At 42.4% G+C, this 16,886-nt stretch overlaps 1 protein-coding gene across 4 annotated transcripts in view; it reads right to left on the reverse strand.

The window, feature by feature from the left end:
* Nucleotides 1-2,945: 2,945 nt before the first annotated feature.
* LOC103050235 (uncharacterized) overlaps nt 2,946-16,886 on the reverse strand; it is a 71,738-nt gene continuing 57,797 nt past the window's right edge. The window contains exons 17-19 of one of the 4 annotated variants that reach the window (XM_088142970.1): nt 5,704-5,882; nt 4,564-4,826; nt 2,946-4,455 (exon numbers count right to left, since the gene is read on the reverse strand). In XM_088142970.1, the coding sequence (XP_087999096.1) occupies nt 5,856-5,882 (27 nt within the window). In that variant the 3' untranslated portion in view covers nt 2,946-4,455; nt 4,564-4,826; nt 5,704-5,855. Of the gene's footprint in view, nt 4,456-4,563; nt 4,827-5,703; nt 5,883-14,902; nt 15,241-16,886 lie in introns of those variants that run through there. The other 3 variants (XM_088142943.1, XM_088142962.1, XM_088142956.1) reach the window with 3 other exon arrangements.

Here is a 16,886-nt window from a genome sequence, read left to right on the forward strand (position 1 = left end):
TAACTTTGCAGTGTGCTATGAGCTTCAAATCTGATGACATTCAAGGCACTAAGTGGCATGTGGTACGACAGGCAACTGGGCAAGAAAATTGACAAAGCCTTGGGATCAAATAGATATTTCAATATCTTTTTAATTATTTCAATAAGTAGCATGTAAATGTGTTCTTACTGCATATAAATCAGTGTTGGAAAAGGTAAAGAATCCTATGGTTGAGGACAAATATAACCTGGTGTCAAAGATTCCATTCTTAAGGAAGGGAGGCTGTGGAGTTCATCTGAAATCTAAGCTGTTTAGGAAGAGACATTTCAGTAATTTAAAGGATGAAGACAGCCTTGCACATATTGATGAATGACTTTAATGGACTGGGGGGGTATGATGTTATGGCAATTCCAGTCCTTTTCAGAAAAATCGAGTCAGTGAGTTTGGGGACTCCCTTTTGAGGTATCATAGGTATCTTATCCTGTATGTTTTTTAAACAACTATATAAAGTCACAGGAAAAGGTAGCTGGAAACCTTTAATTTCAATCTACTTTAGAACATAAGAAGCAAATTGATAATCTAGCTCAGCATTCTGTGTCATATTGTTGTAAACAAGGTGCATTAAGGAAATTCACAGACATGGGGGAAAGGGTGACATCTCTCCTCCACTTTTGTTCCCTAGCAGCTGGTGTTCAAGGTTGCCTGCCTGTGATTCCAGGGCTGGAAAACAGCCCACAATACTGGTAGTTGTTGATGGCCTGATCCTCCTTTTCAGTTGTCCAGTTTTGTTTTGTTTTTTAAACTTTCCTACTTGGTGGCCATCACCACATCTGGTGACAGCAAATTCCACTGTTCATCTATGCTTTGCGTAATCCCAGGGAGGCTGTGGGCTTTCTGAACAGATGTCCAGAAGCAATTTGGGGATGGATGAGAGCAAACAAGTTGCAGTTTCATCCAAGTAAAATGGAGATGCCTGGGTGTGAAAATTGAGTAATCAGAATGGGTGCCTTTGAAGATGGTTTGGAAACTTCAGCTAGTGCTAAGTGTGGTTGCCCAAATGCTTATGGGTGCTAAGCATCAAGGCATGTCACTCCAGTATTATATAAGTTGTGCAAGCTACATATTTGCTTCCATACTTATTGCACAGCACTTTTTTTGTCTTTTAAAGATATCACAATTTAAAATCTCATAGATTGCTTATGTGCATTTAAGCTTTCCTGGGACTCATCAGTAGGTACATTCAAGCTGGTGGGATGTGAAAGAAGAATTTATTGGAGATGGTCCACTATTTTTGAACTTCCTTATTAGAGTTATGACTAGACATTGCTGTTATTGCTACTGTTTCAGAAATGCCTCTGGCAACATTTGATTTGAAGTTATTTTAATTTTTCTTGTTTGGTTTCAGAATATGCTTTAACTGATGTAGATGATGGTGTCTTTTATGTGGTTCTCAGAGTTCTATGCTAATTTTAATTGTCTGGTCTATCCATTGGCTGTATGTATTGCATTTTGATATTCCTTATTCCTCATTGCTGAGTTACTTTGTGAAAACTCAAACAGTGGCATGGAAATCTTTTCTGTAAACCCAGTCATCCCAGAAAGAAAGAACCAACCTTTCATACATCATTTTTTAAGAATTCACAGGGCTGAAAGAATTGTGAGCTATATGGAATAGGAGGAGGAGGATCCTGGGCTTTACTAGAAAACTCATGTCCTCAGTGGAACCTACTTCAGAATGCACCTAGAAAGGAGGAATTAGCAAGGTTACAGTCGTAAGCAGGTCGCCTCTCTGGAATGAAGCGGACTCCATGCCGCATAAAAGAAGCGGTCCATGGTCTTTAGGATACCTTTTTTCGAAGACGCTGAGAAGGCCGACCTACTTCCCAGGCGTTTGAACTGGGCGCCGCTTCTGTTTTGGTCCGACTCTGCTCCCGTTTAACGAGATCTTTATTGTTTTTCCAGAAGCCCAAGCAAACCATTTCCTGTCCATTGTCACCTCTCGCTCCCCCGCCCGGCCTCATCCTCCTTCTGGTCAGAGGTTCCCACCGCAAGGTAATAAAGTCGTCCCTCCTAAGAAACCGAAAGGAGGGCGGCGGCGGCGGCGGCCCGACAGTCCCCCGGATTCCTCTTTTGGAGCTGCTGCAGCTGAAACTGAACCTCGGCGTTCAGCAACCCGGACTCGGCTTCCTTGGAAGAGGGAGATCACGGAACTAGGCAGGCTGGCTTCGGAGGAAGCCCAGTCGATAGCGGTTGGCCTTTACTTTTAAGAAAGAGTCCGTAGGGTTGCTTTTTGATTCTAAAGCTGAGCTCGCGCGATACACAAATCAGCCCGCCCTACTCACCCACCCATCTTTTAGCCCCGTTTGTTGGGCGAACCAGTTCGTGTTTCAGAAAATTGGCTTGAGTTAATCACAGTCGGTTAACCCTGGCCTAGGACGTCGTGCGAACATTGTTTCAGAGTAGCTGTGTTCGTTGCTACTGCTGTTGTTTTAAAGATCATATAGGTGCACGTTATAACGTTTACCAAGGACAGCGCTAAGGGGTTTCTTACCCATCCTATCCCGGTTAACAACTGAAGTCTAGACAGGTTTACTCTGACGCAAGCTCTGTTGATTTCAAAGGGGCCTACTCGTAAAGAAGTAAGATAGATAAAGGGTTCCCTCCTAAATTTATCTTCAAAAAGACTTCGCGATTGTTTGGTAGATGCTACTGTTGGCTGTACCTGGCGCTTGGTAGCGCTTCTGCATTTCTCTTAAAATGCATAAGAGATCGCAGCCTCTCAGTTTTCACAACGGAACAAACTGGGATCGATCTCATTTCTATAGGGAAGGAAGAGCAAAGTTAGGGTGAGAGAAATATAAACTTATTTTAATTTTTTTTAAAAATCCCGGGGTGGGGGGAGGTATTCAAACTGTAGCAGCCCGTAGGCACGGTTAACCATCTCCCTCCTTCCGGCGTTTTTCCCCATCACAGTCTTTTCCCAAGAATTCCTTTCACTTGAGGATGAAAGAGTGGGAGGTGGGTGTTCCTCCAACAGTTTCGAGGAGGAGGAGAGATTTAACAATCTTCTTAAATAACCCCCAACAGACTACCGTCCCTCATTGTCTTAGCTCAGAGTAAGTTCCGCTGAACTTAGTGGCCGAATCTCTGCAACACCCTAAGCCAAAACACATTTTGATTCAGCAGCCTGTTGTGCGAATCACACCCGAATGGTTTCTAAAACATGGCTTTAGGTGGTGTAGGAACCCAGGCATAGAACCTCCGAGAAAGCATGTGCCAGCCACGATGGCTTTAGCCGCGTATTCCGGATTTATCTGGTTGTGTTCACACCATATGCATAGTTAATTTAGATTTCAGCCACATCTTTACTACAGTGACTGGGTGCGCAGCACCTCTACGCTCAGATGGGCTTGACTAGTTTGTGCACTGCGAACCCAATCTGGGTGGGGTACAAAGGTCGTTCACGCGTGTTGGGGACAAGGCAGTTCCTCGGAAGAAAGTCTTCATTGAGGTTCCATGCGCACCCTCTGGATGCGTTCAGACACAACTTCCATAATCCATCAGTGCTGCGGATCTCTGACTGGCCGGGAATTATATGAGTTAGTATCCAAACGCTTCTAGAGAGCGCCGCCAGGCAGAGAAAACTGCTCCACGATCACGGGTTTTCAAAAGAACTATCCGCGCGCGTTTTCGCCCAAAAGGCGGCGATTTTGAGAAAGTGCGGGCAGAGGGAGGGAGCCCTAACTGGCGTAAATGTCCCCATTGCCGGTCTCTATTCTATCTTTCCTAAGCTCCAGCGAGCACGGGCGACTTAAAGACTATGGGTGTGCTAATCTAGAGGGCGCCAGGTTGCCGAACCTGCGGGCCTGTTCCCACTTGCACCTAACTCTTTAGGCCCGGAAACAGCTGCGGTGGATTAAGGTCGGCCTTTTCTCCTCCCGGTTCTTCTGTCGATCCTCAGGATTCGGCCGCCTGGGAGACCCTGTGCCGAAGCCTACTTGATCTGAACCAAAATCAAAACATCAAGCGTTGAAGTGATTGTAAATGCCTCCATACATACATCTCGGCCTTCACCCGGAGAATATTTGATGGAAAGAGGCTTCGACGCCCGCAAAATATACCAGCCTTCCTGTGGTCTCCTCCCCCCCGCTGGGTCGTTCTCAACTCGCAATTTCGCCTAGTCAAAGAGGCCAGGACCACTTACAGATACAGGCTTGCATATGTATTGCTCAACAGGGACTCAGGACCCCAGGAGAGGATCGTGGAACAGAAATCCAGCTCCCCACTCCCAAAATATACTAGTGGACCACCAATACAGCATAGCTCGCTTTCCGTGTTTTGAGAGGAAACACGGACTTGTTTCTTTTCCATCCTTGGTGCTTCTCTCCCCGCGCCAAACCTCCAGTTCCAGGCACCTGTTATCGACGTTACTCATTGTGGGTGGGTGGTTCCTTCCTCAAGGTCATCGCACCGAGTCTAAAGTTAGGCGTGGGGGGAGAGAAAAAAAAGTAGGTCAGTTTCTCAGCAGAGCGATACTTAGCACTACTAGCCATGGGAACTTGCTGCTAACGGTTACGATTCTACCTGCGCTGCCTCTTGCAAGTCGAGCACTGAAGAGCAACGGGCGCCTTTCTTCCGAATAAAGAGGATCCGGCTGTAAGATCCCTGCCGGGCGCAGGTTCTTCCCTCGCCGCCGCCTCTGGCGCCCATCCTTGCCCACCACAGCCCCGCTGCTCTGAGAAGGCAGGAGCGACTTTAGTGTCTTCGGCGCCTTCAATTTAGACTTCAAGGGGTTTAGCATCGCGGATTTCCAGATCCTCTTCAACTAGACTAGGAAGCTGCGATTTCTAAGAACGTGGAAAATGAATGGGATTAAGATGAAGTTACTCCCAGAAGTACCACCGTGCTGGTTGAAGCAAACCCCGCTGAGCGAAATCATCGATTTAATCCCCTGTGAAAGGGGCTCAGGACCCTGTCAGTTTCAACTAGCCTTCCTCAGGTTGGGACGCTCCAGAGGAGTTGGACCATGCTCACCATCATCCCCAGCCACCACCAATACACCTGCACGCACATACACACTTGAAAGGCATCAGGTTTGGCGGAGATGGCTTAAATCTTTAGCTATTTCCAGGAGCTAGGCTTAAAGCTTTTTTCCCTTGCAGCCCTAAATTCAGTATAACCCATTGATACTGCTGCCCTTTCTTTTCCGTCTTCCACCGCGCCGCTCAATATAGTTGTGGTGCTGCTGTGTTCTTGATTTTGTTTTATAGTGTCTTTTTTTCTACCTGAGCCTCAGAGAATCGTTTTGACTGAGGTGGCATAGAAATAAATTTAGCAGTCAAACAAAAAATAATCCCGAACAAACTTAGCTGGAAATGTAAACCAAATACGGGAGGATGCACCGTTGGGTAGAACTGATCCTCACTCATCCTATACAGACAGAAAATTATACCAGCATCAACTCTGCTAACCCATTGCCTTTATTGACTTTCTTGGCAGTCACTGTCCGGCTCTTGGCTTCCCTCCCAGCAACGGTGGAGAAAGCCGAACAGGTGTGAGACACCTTGAGGGTGTCCTTGGATGGTTTCTTAATGGGGTGGGGGGGAGACGACTTAAACGGAGCTCCCGCAGAAATCGATTTGTCTCACTCGTGGACGGAGACAATATGCAAACGGCTTCATGAGGACGCAGCAAAACCACAACAGCAAGGAAGTTTGTGCTTACAAAACCACGTCCACCTCGCCCCAACAGTCAGTCAGATAAAAGTTTCTGTTATTGCAATTGAATCGTCTTATGGGTTTGCCTCGAAGTGCAGCTTCCTGCAGGAGTCATTCACCGTGCCCGTAAATAGTTTCATCAATCTTAATTGGCAGGTCTTAACAGCAACATTGCCGTAGGTAGCTCTATGCAAAAATAAAATAAACAAATGTGGAAACCGCCGTAGATTACCCTGCCCAGCAATTAAATTGTCGTCTTTTGACTCGGAGTTTTCCCCAGTTGCCAGACTTATTATGTTGCTGCTGATGGGTCTGGGGTCAGGGGAGGGGCTAAACGGCACATAATCTTGGCAAATTTAATAGAATATTGCCAATGGTTACAACCGGACAAATTTCATGGCACTATACATGACACATGAGTTCAACATCTCACGATTATTATACTTTTCCAGCATGCCATCAAGATATGTAATCCGGACGGGGGGCCACAAAAGAGAGTCCAAAGAATTTGCAAGGCACACATTCATAGCAAATTTATTTATAACAGACGTAACTCTAAGCAAAACCAGGAGCACCGTTCCAAAAGTCACGTACAAAGTCCACCGGTCACTGCTGTGTAATCCCAGTCACTTGAAGGCGGCTTGATGATTATTTGCAATTGCTACCTGTGAGAAGTATGACATCCTGTTGCGCAGGGGTGCGCCTCGACGCTTCAGATATGTTCCCGCCTTTCCGAGCACAATCTAGCCAATGTCGTAAAAGGTATAACCAGGCACAGGCTTGGCTGAATCTTCCTCCCTTGAACTCGCCGGCCATCAATATGACCCGGACTGAGCCCTTTATGTGAGAGAGGGCCGGATTTAACCGGTGATGGAAACAGGGCGCTGGAGTGAATGTTGAAGGTTTCCGCGGCGATGGCAAAAAAGCCCCCATTTGATCCAGCACGCCCGTGGCTTTCCAATATTTGCCTCTCCCCTCCGCGCCGATTAATGTTCACGGCCGAGCAGAGGCCCGAGCTTTCCTTCCTTTGCCCCTCGTTGCGGAATATTTGTTTTGTTAAATGGCACCATCGAGAGCGTCCCCTCACAGTCCTCAGCGCGTTGGAGTCTGCGCCTGCGCATTTGGGTTCCGCCTGATCGAAGGACACGCGAGTTGGGGAAGCTCCGTGCGAAAAGAAGGCCGGCTTTTCCCCCACAGCCGCGCCAGTTTTAGGAGGAGATTCCCTGCTCTTTCCTCGACCTTTTCCTCGAGATCTTAATTGCACTTCGGCTCTCAAGAAAAGACAAGCAAAGCCCCCGCACTTTTCTCCATCTTTTCAGCGAGAGCTACAGTGCATTACAGTTTATAGCCAAAAACGTCCTTCGTGCGAGAGCTATAAAATCTTCCGACTTAGAGCAAAGCTCCCTTGAGGGACCGGGGATCAGTCTTTCCACCTTCCAGGTACCCAGGGTGCTGAGCCCTCATGGAGATTGTTTGATTTTGGCTTAGCTCTATAGTATTCTGGTTTATTCACTAAGCAGATTCTGGTTTCTCATGATGGACAGTTGAATCTGTACGGGAGCCTTTCTCCAAAGATTTGCCTCAGGTGAAGGGATGTTATGCTTTCTGTCCTTTTGATGTTTACGGAAGCTTTTTGCAAAGGATCTCTGCATCCTGGCAGGGACTGCATTCACTAAGCACGAAGCAGGCCTGTTTGGTCTTCATAGTAGTAAGAGGATTTCCTAGAATTTCCCTATCACAAACAATGCAGGCAAGGATGCATGAAGATGGGCCAGGGTTTTTTGAAGAAACTTGTTTGGCATTACTAATTTCCCCATGGGCAAATGTGTACTAAAGGGACAATCCTTAAATATACACAATGAGAGTTATATTTACAGGCCAATAGGCGCAGGTCCCTTTGGAATAAGTTGAAGTGGAAGGTTGCTCTAATGACAAGAATTAGGCCAAAAATCAGTGTAGTAAGTGTTGGAGATGGAAGAGAAGTTGGAAAAACTTTGGGAAAAGCACCATTTCTCAGACTCTCAAGGTGTTTGTCAGGGGGATGTACCAGGGGAAACCATCTTGTATTCTGTCCTGTAGAAATGCATATTGTATGTTAAAACTTGGAGGCATCCTGGGCAAGAGTTTAAAAACTTCTGCCCTGCTGCAGTTAATGATGGGAACCTCAAGCAAGATTCATGCAGATAAATTTGCCAGTAGGTATATTTATTTATTAAACTGGTATAGCCACCCAACTCTCAATGACTCTGGGCAGATATCTGTCCTTCCTTCCTTCCTTCATCTAACTTATCAATCATCATTCTCTCTCTCTCTCTCTCCAAGGAGCTACATCAGAATATTATGAACCATTCTTCCTAAGTATTATTCCATTGTGCTAGTATAGCACTTTTTGCAGAATTAAGCTACAAATTGAAATCCAACATGAGGGCCCCAAAGTGAAATCTAAATAATGATGCAGATAGGATCCTGAAGTACATATACTTCATTAGAACTAGTTTGTCCAGTGAATAACCCAACATGATAGGAATGTGTTATAGAAACGAGATTTGCATTTATTTAATGCATTTTATCTTTCTTGAAACTTATTTTGCAAGCTGCTGATGTGTGTAAGATATCTAGTTTATTGAATTTTCTAGATGCTTAAAACAGGTTCAGAAAGCAAAGAAAACATTTTTAAGCATAGAAGATATTAAGTGAAATTTACTGGATTTTAAGGCAACTGCAGAGGACATTTCAAAATGGAAAATCTAAGATTTAAAATCTGGTTTGGTTTGTTTCCATTCTGTGGAACTTTGTGGTTTTCACTGATTTAAGCAATATAACTCCAATCTATTGTGTCCTAAGCAGCAGCTGAATTAACTCTGCAGACAGCCTAGATCAATCTTTTTCAGTTGGGGTTCCATGTAACCCTAGGGATCTGTGAGAGGTCACTAGGGGTTCCACAAGAGAGCATAACTGGAAAAAGAAATCATTTTTTGAACTTTGCATACCATGAAATGATAGTGCTCATGAGCTGTAGATATAATGATTGTTAAGCAGGGGTTCCCTGAGACCTGAACATTATTTCAAGGGTTCCTCCTATTAAAATGGTTGAGAAAGGCTGGTCTAAGTTGAAAACACAGGATTTATTGATAAATAAATACACATAAGATTACCGTGTTTTGTGCAGATGTACTTGTCAAAAAACAGCAGGATTCTTCAAGTACTTAAACAGTGACATTAAATCTTACTGAAATTAGTAGAATGGCATTGGTTCAAAATCCAGTTCCTTCTGTTTAGTTCTCTTACGACTCTTGTTGATTTTCCTTAGCCCCTACCCCTTTTCATTAAATCAGCTGTGACATAACTTTTTTTTTTCTTTTGCAAAATATATTGAGTTTCTGGAAGAGAATTTTAGCATATTTCCTGGGCTTTCTATTTTTGATACTTTCTCCTAAGGCTTTGGGCCACCAGTGCTTTGCAAAACATTTAAAAGAGGGAGAGCATAAGGGGGTAGAGGATGTGACTAAGGAGAATCTCTGAATCTTCACCTTTTGGCTGTCTCAAGTACTTGTCTGCCTTAAAGTTTAATATGATGCAATTAATGAACAACCATCCTCTACCCTTCCTGCTTTGTCTCAAGACAGATGTGCTGGCAGGATGGCACCTTCTTTAACGGAATTGAGTTTTATGGAATATGAGGGATAAAAACAAAGTAGAAGGGCAAAATATGTTGGTGGCATTACATGACCCGAAAAGTTGTTAGGTTCCACTGCAAATGTCTACAAAGGTTCATAAGAACCAGAAATGGCCAAAACAGCGAATGATGCTGTTCTTTAATTATGTATTTGCAATTATTGTTACTGCTACAACAGATAGCTAGAGATATAATATATAGGAATATATAAATATTCTGAAGGATTTATTACTTTTTAACAATCTTTTTCTATTTAATGTTTTGCAAACTTGATTGTTTCAGATAAAATGCACACTGAAACCTGTAAAGTGACTATAGATTCTTTTATGTTACATTTAGTTTTGTTAAGTTTCTATTCTGGTGGAAGTCACATTTTTGTGATATGTGCAGAATGATTATTGCTTTTAGATCACGTTATACATTTTGTAACAGAATGGACCAATATAAACTATGCAAGCAAGAACTGGTGGGAGCATAAAATAAATAAATTAATAGAAAATGAAGAAGCTAAAGTGCTCTGGGACTTTAGAATTCAAACAGACAAGCATCTGCCACACAACACCCCAGATTTAACAATTGTTGATAAGAAAGACAAAAAAGTCTGCAGAGCGGACATTGCAATACCTGGAAACAGCAGAATAGAAGCAAAAGAACTGGAGAAAATCACAAAATATAAAGACCTATAAATAGAAGTAGAACGTAGAACAACTGTGGCAAAAGAAAGCAAATATAATATCAATAGTAATAGGCACCTTGGGTGCAATTCCAAAACATCTGGAGCACCACTTGAAAACCCTCGGCATTGACAAAATCACCACTAGTCAATTTCAAAAGGCAGTTTTACTTGGAACAGCTTACATCCTGCAATGATACCTTTAATATTATTAAACAACATCTGCCTATCCCAGGTCCTTGGGAAGAATAAGTAGACAAAAATGCCAAATCCAGGCTAAACAACTGGCTGACTGTGTGACCATAATAATAATAATTTATGGCATAAACAGCAGTGGTGGTCCTAGTGGTTGGACACCATACAAAAAACCTTGGATGGCACTTAGAAAATCTGTGCATTGACAGAATTTCCATCTGCCAATTACAAAAAGTCACACTGCTAGCATCTACACGTATACTACGCCAATACATTATAACATCCTAGGTTCTTGGGAAGAACTCGATGCAAACGAAAGCCAACACGAGCTGGCAGCTGTGATTTCACATTGTTGTGTCTACAATAATAATAAATAACAATTAGTAGTTGAATAGCATTGTAACATCAGCCTAGGTGGAACTTGGCTTACCATTCTCAGTGCTATGATTCACACACTGTACTAAGCCGGAGCAGGATTTGTTTGTAGCTTACACGTTGTGTGAGGCTAGCCATTGTTGTTTTGTTAACCATAATTTACAGCTTAGCATTATGTGTGAACCTTGACAATTGCCACTTAACAAGCTGTGGTTAAAGCCTGGTTAACATGACATGTAAACTCAGGTAGTGACATTTTTTATGGAAATCTGCCCTATGCTTCTAGAAATTTCAGCTCCATCACTGCAGTTGAGTAGTACACCTTGAAGTCCTTAAAAGATTTTTCCTCCCATGACCACTGCATTTCCTAAGGTTCCAGGAGAGAAGGGGGAATTACAGCACAATGTTTACTATTTTTTACTTATTGTTTTTCAAAACATGCCTAATTGGAGTCCGTGCATGCGTGTGTGTGCATCTTTGGGTTGGTGTTGACTTCTGGCGACTGCCTGGACAAGTCCCTGCAGTTTTCTTGGCATGATTTCAGAAATCGGTTGCCCTTGTCTGCTTCCTAGGGCTGAGAGTGAGTGACTGGCCCAAAGTCACCCAGCTGGCTTCGTGCCTAAGGCAGGACTAGAAGTCACAGTCTCCTGGTTTGTAGCTTGGTGCCTTAACTGCTACACCAAACTGGCTCTCTTGGTGTACCTAATTGGTGTACCAAAATAAAAATGCAACAAGTCCAGGACAAAATATGAAAAATAAAAAACAAAATAAGCAAACAATTGTAACATCTTTTGCTTGACCTGCATGTTTAAGTTGTCTGCCACTCATGCATGGCTAAGTAATACAGTGGAACCTCGGGTTACAAATGCTTCTGTTCATGAACTTTTTGGGTGACGACCAGCTCCGGCCGCAAAATTTTGCTTCGGTTCGTGAACTCCGCCTCGGGTCACGAACAGGATCCGCGGCCATTTTCCCTCCCATGACATGGTCCGCGGCCATTTTCCTGCCCGTGACACGTGGTCCGCGGCCATTTTTCCACCCGACATGTGGTCCGTGGCCATTTTCCGCCCCTGACACGTAGTCCACGGCCATTCCCCCCCGACACGTGGTCCACAGCCATTTTTCCACCCCTGACACGTGGTCCGCGGCCATTTTCCGCCCGACACGTGGTTGTAGGGAGAGGGACTCTCCCTCCAAGCAATAGCCGCCTCCCTGTCCTCCACGCCAGAACGGATTAACGGTAATTACATTGAACCTTATGGGAAAATTTGCTTCGGGTTGCGACCAATTCCAAATCCACTGTATTTGGATACTCCAAGGCACATGGTTTTTCAGTGTGCAATGAAAGAAGCAATACCGAAGCAAATTCTTTGCTATTTTATCAATGTGGCTGCCCAAAGCATTGTTCTCTTGCCTGCTCCAGAGATACGGCATAGCTTCAGACAGCCACTCTCATCCTAGTCACCTCAAGATCCCACTACTGCAATGTGCTCTACATGGGGCTGCCCTTGGAAACCACCCAGAAGCTTCAATTAATTTAGAATGCAGCAGCATGGGCAGTGATGGGCATGCCTTGGTATGCTGATGTGACACCCCTGCTTCGTGAGCTGCACTGGATGCCAGTATCTTTCTGAGTGCAATTGAAGATGCCGGTCATCTCACATAAAGCCCTACATGGCATAGGGCCAAGTTATTTGAGGGACTGCCCATCTCTCATGGTTTCTGCCCAGCTGGTATGTGCTGGCAGAGTTGGCATGTTCTGGGTTCCTTTGATCAAACATAAGGACTTAGGAAGCACACCTTCTCTGTGTGCTTGAAGCACCTGCCCTTAATGAGATTCCCCCTGAAATCCATGTGGCTCTCATCCTGATGTTGTTCTGTATGATCTGGTGGTTCTCCCAGCCCTTGGGTTGAGATGCATGGGGCCCCCTTGTTGGATATATTTTGTCTATGATTTTGTATAAAGCAGCTGGACCCAATCTTCATTTTCTATTGTGTTTTTAAGGTTCATTATATTGTGAGCCACCCAGAGTCAGTTTGCAGTGCGGCAGCACCTAAACTGAATTAAATAAACAAATAGTGTGGCAGCAGGATTAACAGTTCAGATTTGCACTGAAAACTAGAGCATGTACACCATTGAATTAAGTCTCTCAGATACACTATTTACATTATAGTGGATGGAGCAGTATTTATAGCATTTTGTTTTAATGTTGAACTATAACCAACTTGGATATTAAGGAGCTAAATCTGAAGCACAAGAAAGTGTGCGTAAATCAGGCCTTTCAGCAATGCAGAACAAAGAGATTGGTTTACACCTAGCAATTTTATACAGGATTTTATGACAAAAACCTCCAAAGCATTCAAGTGTACCCACATTTCATTGTAAGCAGGAATTTCCATACAGATTTCTCAGTTAACATTCTGCAGTGCGGAGCACACACCCAAAGAGAAAGCCATTGTTCTCACAGAAATCTAGGTATACCTTAAATAGCCTTACAAAATTTCAGACATTGCACTTCCACTTGTCTGAAAAGTATGTTGATTCAAATTCCATTGATTAATAGAAAGTATTGCACAAAGCATATTAGGTAGTTTCTAAGAGCTGACAAAGACAGAATAACTACCCCTGCGTACATTTCAATATGAAGCTAGTGTTTTCAAGGCAGAAGTGCACACAAATGGAAAGAATAGAATCCTCTTGCCAAGGGAAGGGTCTATACAGGTGTCCTCCCTTCCTTTTCTTTCTAACAAAAGTATTCACATATTTTTACTACAATGATGCATGCAGTTTGGCCCTAAGGAGTTGTTGCTTTAAATACTTTTATTTTACTATGCTGTACTCAGTGACTTCAATGAGGTTTGACATTGAGAATGTACTGCTACTATACCAAAAGTTTAAGCATTTTTATTTACAATCAGGGCATGGAAAAGTCCCTGCCCATGAACTTCTTGTTCTTCTCTTGGAACTAAGTTCTCCCAGTTACAGACGATTTGTGAATATGCAAGCTGCATATTCCTTTCTGCAAAACTTTACATGGTGTGAAGAAGCTTAAGTCTAACTCTGATCTGTGTCACACACCATTTCTCACTTCCTTCATAGCTGAACTGCAGCCATTTACACCCTTCTCTGCCTTTTAACAATCTGAGCTTAATTTTTGTATGAATGTTGCTGCAAGCCTTTAATCATGTACTCTAAAACATTTCTATTAAATTTAACCCTGCCTTTATTCTCCCAACAGCTGTGATCCTATCTGTCTATTCCTTTGAACTACCCTTTGTTAGTTTTGATGAATGTGCTAGGGTGTAGCAAACATATTTTAACCAGCATTCCAAAAATGACTTCTCACTTGCTTTGGAAAGAGATCCCTATTAATGTCAAGAACTTGAACAGCACTCCGAGAGGAAGTTGTCAATTAAATTCTCTTATAAGACTCTAAATCTCTTGCATAAATTATATATCATCATAGTGCATAATTGAAAGATTTCACTTCTAAGAACTTTTCCAAAGTGTGAGAACATCAGAAGTCCTGTTCTCCTCCCCCCCCTCCCCCATGTTTAACAGCTTACTGTAGCAGAATGCAATCTGGAATCAGTCCCCTTGGTATGATAAAAGAGAAAAAGAATATATGTTGGTTCTAGAAATAATCACATTTTATATTTGCAGATTTTAAAATTAATAATATGCATTCCTGAGCTGGAGAATAGTTCACAGCTTTTAGAGTACTGAATGATTATAATGATTATGTTGATGCAATTTATCTACATGTGCTCTTTGCTAAGTTTTTGTTTGGCGTATTGTTGTTCTGTCACTGAATTTTGCATGAGATTCACAGTTAAGTCACATTCACTACTCCTTCTACCAATGTAAAGCAGAAGGCTGGAAAAAGAGTTTGCCTTTTGTCACTTTCCATGAAAATCATGTGATTTTACACACATACCTTTTGGGTTGTTCTTTAGTGTCTTTGTCTACCAATATATTTCCATTGTCCTACTCCAAATGAAGCCAAAATGAACTTGGCTTCCGATTACTGGGTGGTAGAGACAGGGCGGCAAAAGTTTGGTAGTCATGGAACAGTGGCAACCTAGCAAATTAGATGATGTGGAAACAGGAAAATCAGGGAGCAAAACAGGGAAAGTGAGGCTTTAATTACAGGAAACAGCCAGGAAGTTTTAAAGTACTTAACATACCCAGAGGGCAATATACTGCCAAACCTTCACACATCTCTAGGATCTGGGGGTAGTTTCAGATGTATCCTAGGAAAGGACTTCTTTTTCAAGGGCTAGTTAGAGTTAAGAAATATTCATAAAGGACAGTTTAAAGAAAGTAGGTTTTTTTCCCAAAATTTTCTGCATGTCATTCTATCAGTGCACAGTGAAAACAGATGGCATCAGTGTTGCTGTTGTTTTTAAAACCAACTCACAAAAACTGCTGCATAATATTCAAAAGGTTTATTTGATGGAAAAGATTATGCACACGTAGACTGGGAAAAGATGGGGGAGGAGAAAAGTCAGTACTCTGAAATAGTTTTCTGTGAGAAGCCTTTCTTTCACAAGGGCTTTAACCTTTAACACATTTCTTATGTTATATTGCATCTTGTTTTATCAGTACTCCTGTCTAGTAAATACTGTTTGATGTGAGTCAAGGAATGGAAGAGATTTGCAAAAGGTAGTTTATTATTCAAGATTTTGACTGTGCTACTGAGTGGACTATTGGGTGAAAACCTATCTGATTATTTTAATCGTTGGCACATCATCCTGGGAGATTTGCATATATATTTTGATTATATAGTTTGGACTAATATTCTGCAATACATTTGACTATGCTGTGTATCCTGGTAAGACAACCAAGTCTCAGTCTGAAGACGAAATTGCTACACATAATCCACCAATAAAAGCAAAAACAAAAAACAACCCCAAACAACTCTTTACTGCCTTGCAACAGCAGCAATTAGGGGACAAAATTATTTAGTTATAGCTGGAAAGGCAATAGTTGAGTTGAACCAGAACAGCAGCTTGCTATCTACAAATTTTAGTTGGGTTTTGTTTTTTGTTTAATTTGGCTAAAAAGTATACAGAATGCTATGGAAGACAATTATACTCAGAATAGCTATTATAAGGAAAAGCATCATTTTTCTTTTATTGGAAAGTGGGGCCAGTGGCACTAAGAAAGGTGCCAACTGGCCCCGAGGGAAAGAAAGCATTTAGGTAGAATAATCAACTGAATCTACACATTAGCAACAAATGGGCAGTAGTAGGTGAACAATAGTGGAGTAGATTATAAATAATAAATGATGGAAGAGAGTCTGAATACCAGCTGTTAAGACTCTTAAGTTTACCTGCGTAATCCCTAATAAATTCTAAAAAATATATGTATATAAATCTTTTTACATATAAGTTAACAAATATGTAATACTTTTCTAGACTGAATTGCAGCCAGCGGGAATTATATCTTTGTTTTCTTTAGAATGCAGAAACAACAGAAGAATGCAAAAAAAAAAGTTTTTTTTTTTTCAAAAGAGTGGATTTTTCTTATAACACAGTCATCAGACTTCATTCCGATCAACTATTCAAGAAAGCTTAGCTGATTTCTCTGTAGATGGGAATTGATCTATTATCTATGAAGTTTACAGAAGAGCCAGTTGTGGTGATAAGAGGAATGTGGATAATCATGTGGAACATACATATCAATACAAGTTCCATAATCTTCAATCACTATTGCCAATGTTAGATGTGGGTCTGATGGGGATTATAGTATCTATGGACCACACTGAAGATTGGTATAAGCCAGTTCTGCGGTAGCTCTCTGAGGAGCTGGACTAACGTTAATTTAGAATGTTGAAATAGTAGACAGGCAAGAACAGGCAATTAGTTACAGGAACGATATGTGAAGAAGAGGTCTAATCCATCATCCAAACCCCCTCCTCTTTTGTTTATGAGTTATAGAAAGGAAAAGTAGAGAGTTTGTAGTCTGCAAGGTCCTCTTCAACTCATATTAGCTTTCAGAAATCCAAGAATAGGCATAGGAGCAAAGAGTGACCCCAGTCCAACTCCTCCCCTCCCTTTTCCTGCCACTCTGGCTTCCATCATGTAACCCCCCCCCCCCATGCTACAGCTACCCAGCAGACCTGGGTTCGAGAGCAGATAACCTGAAAGGTACTTCTGAACAGTTTGCTGAGTGCTGAAAACTCCTCCCTGTTCAGAAACTATCAGCTTCAGTGAAAAAGGCCACATAGTGCTTATGAAGCATGCATTTCAGCCAGCCTGGTATGTT

Source organism: Python bivittatus, unplaced genomic scaffold (assembly GCF_059951505.1).
Source record: "Python bivittatus isolate LINGU-HERP-01145 unplaced genomic scaffold, Pbiv_v1 ctg000020_np1212, whole genome shotgun sequence".
In the NCBI taxonomy this organism is placed as follows: Eukaryota; Metazoa; Chordata; class Lepidosauria; order Squamata; family Pythonidae; genus Python; species Python bivittatus.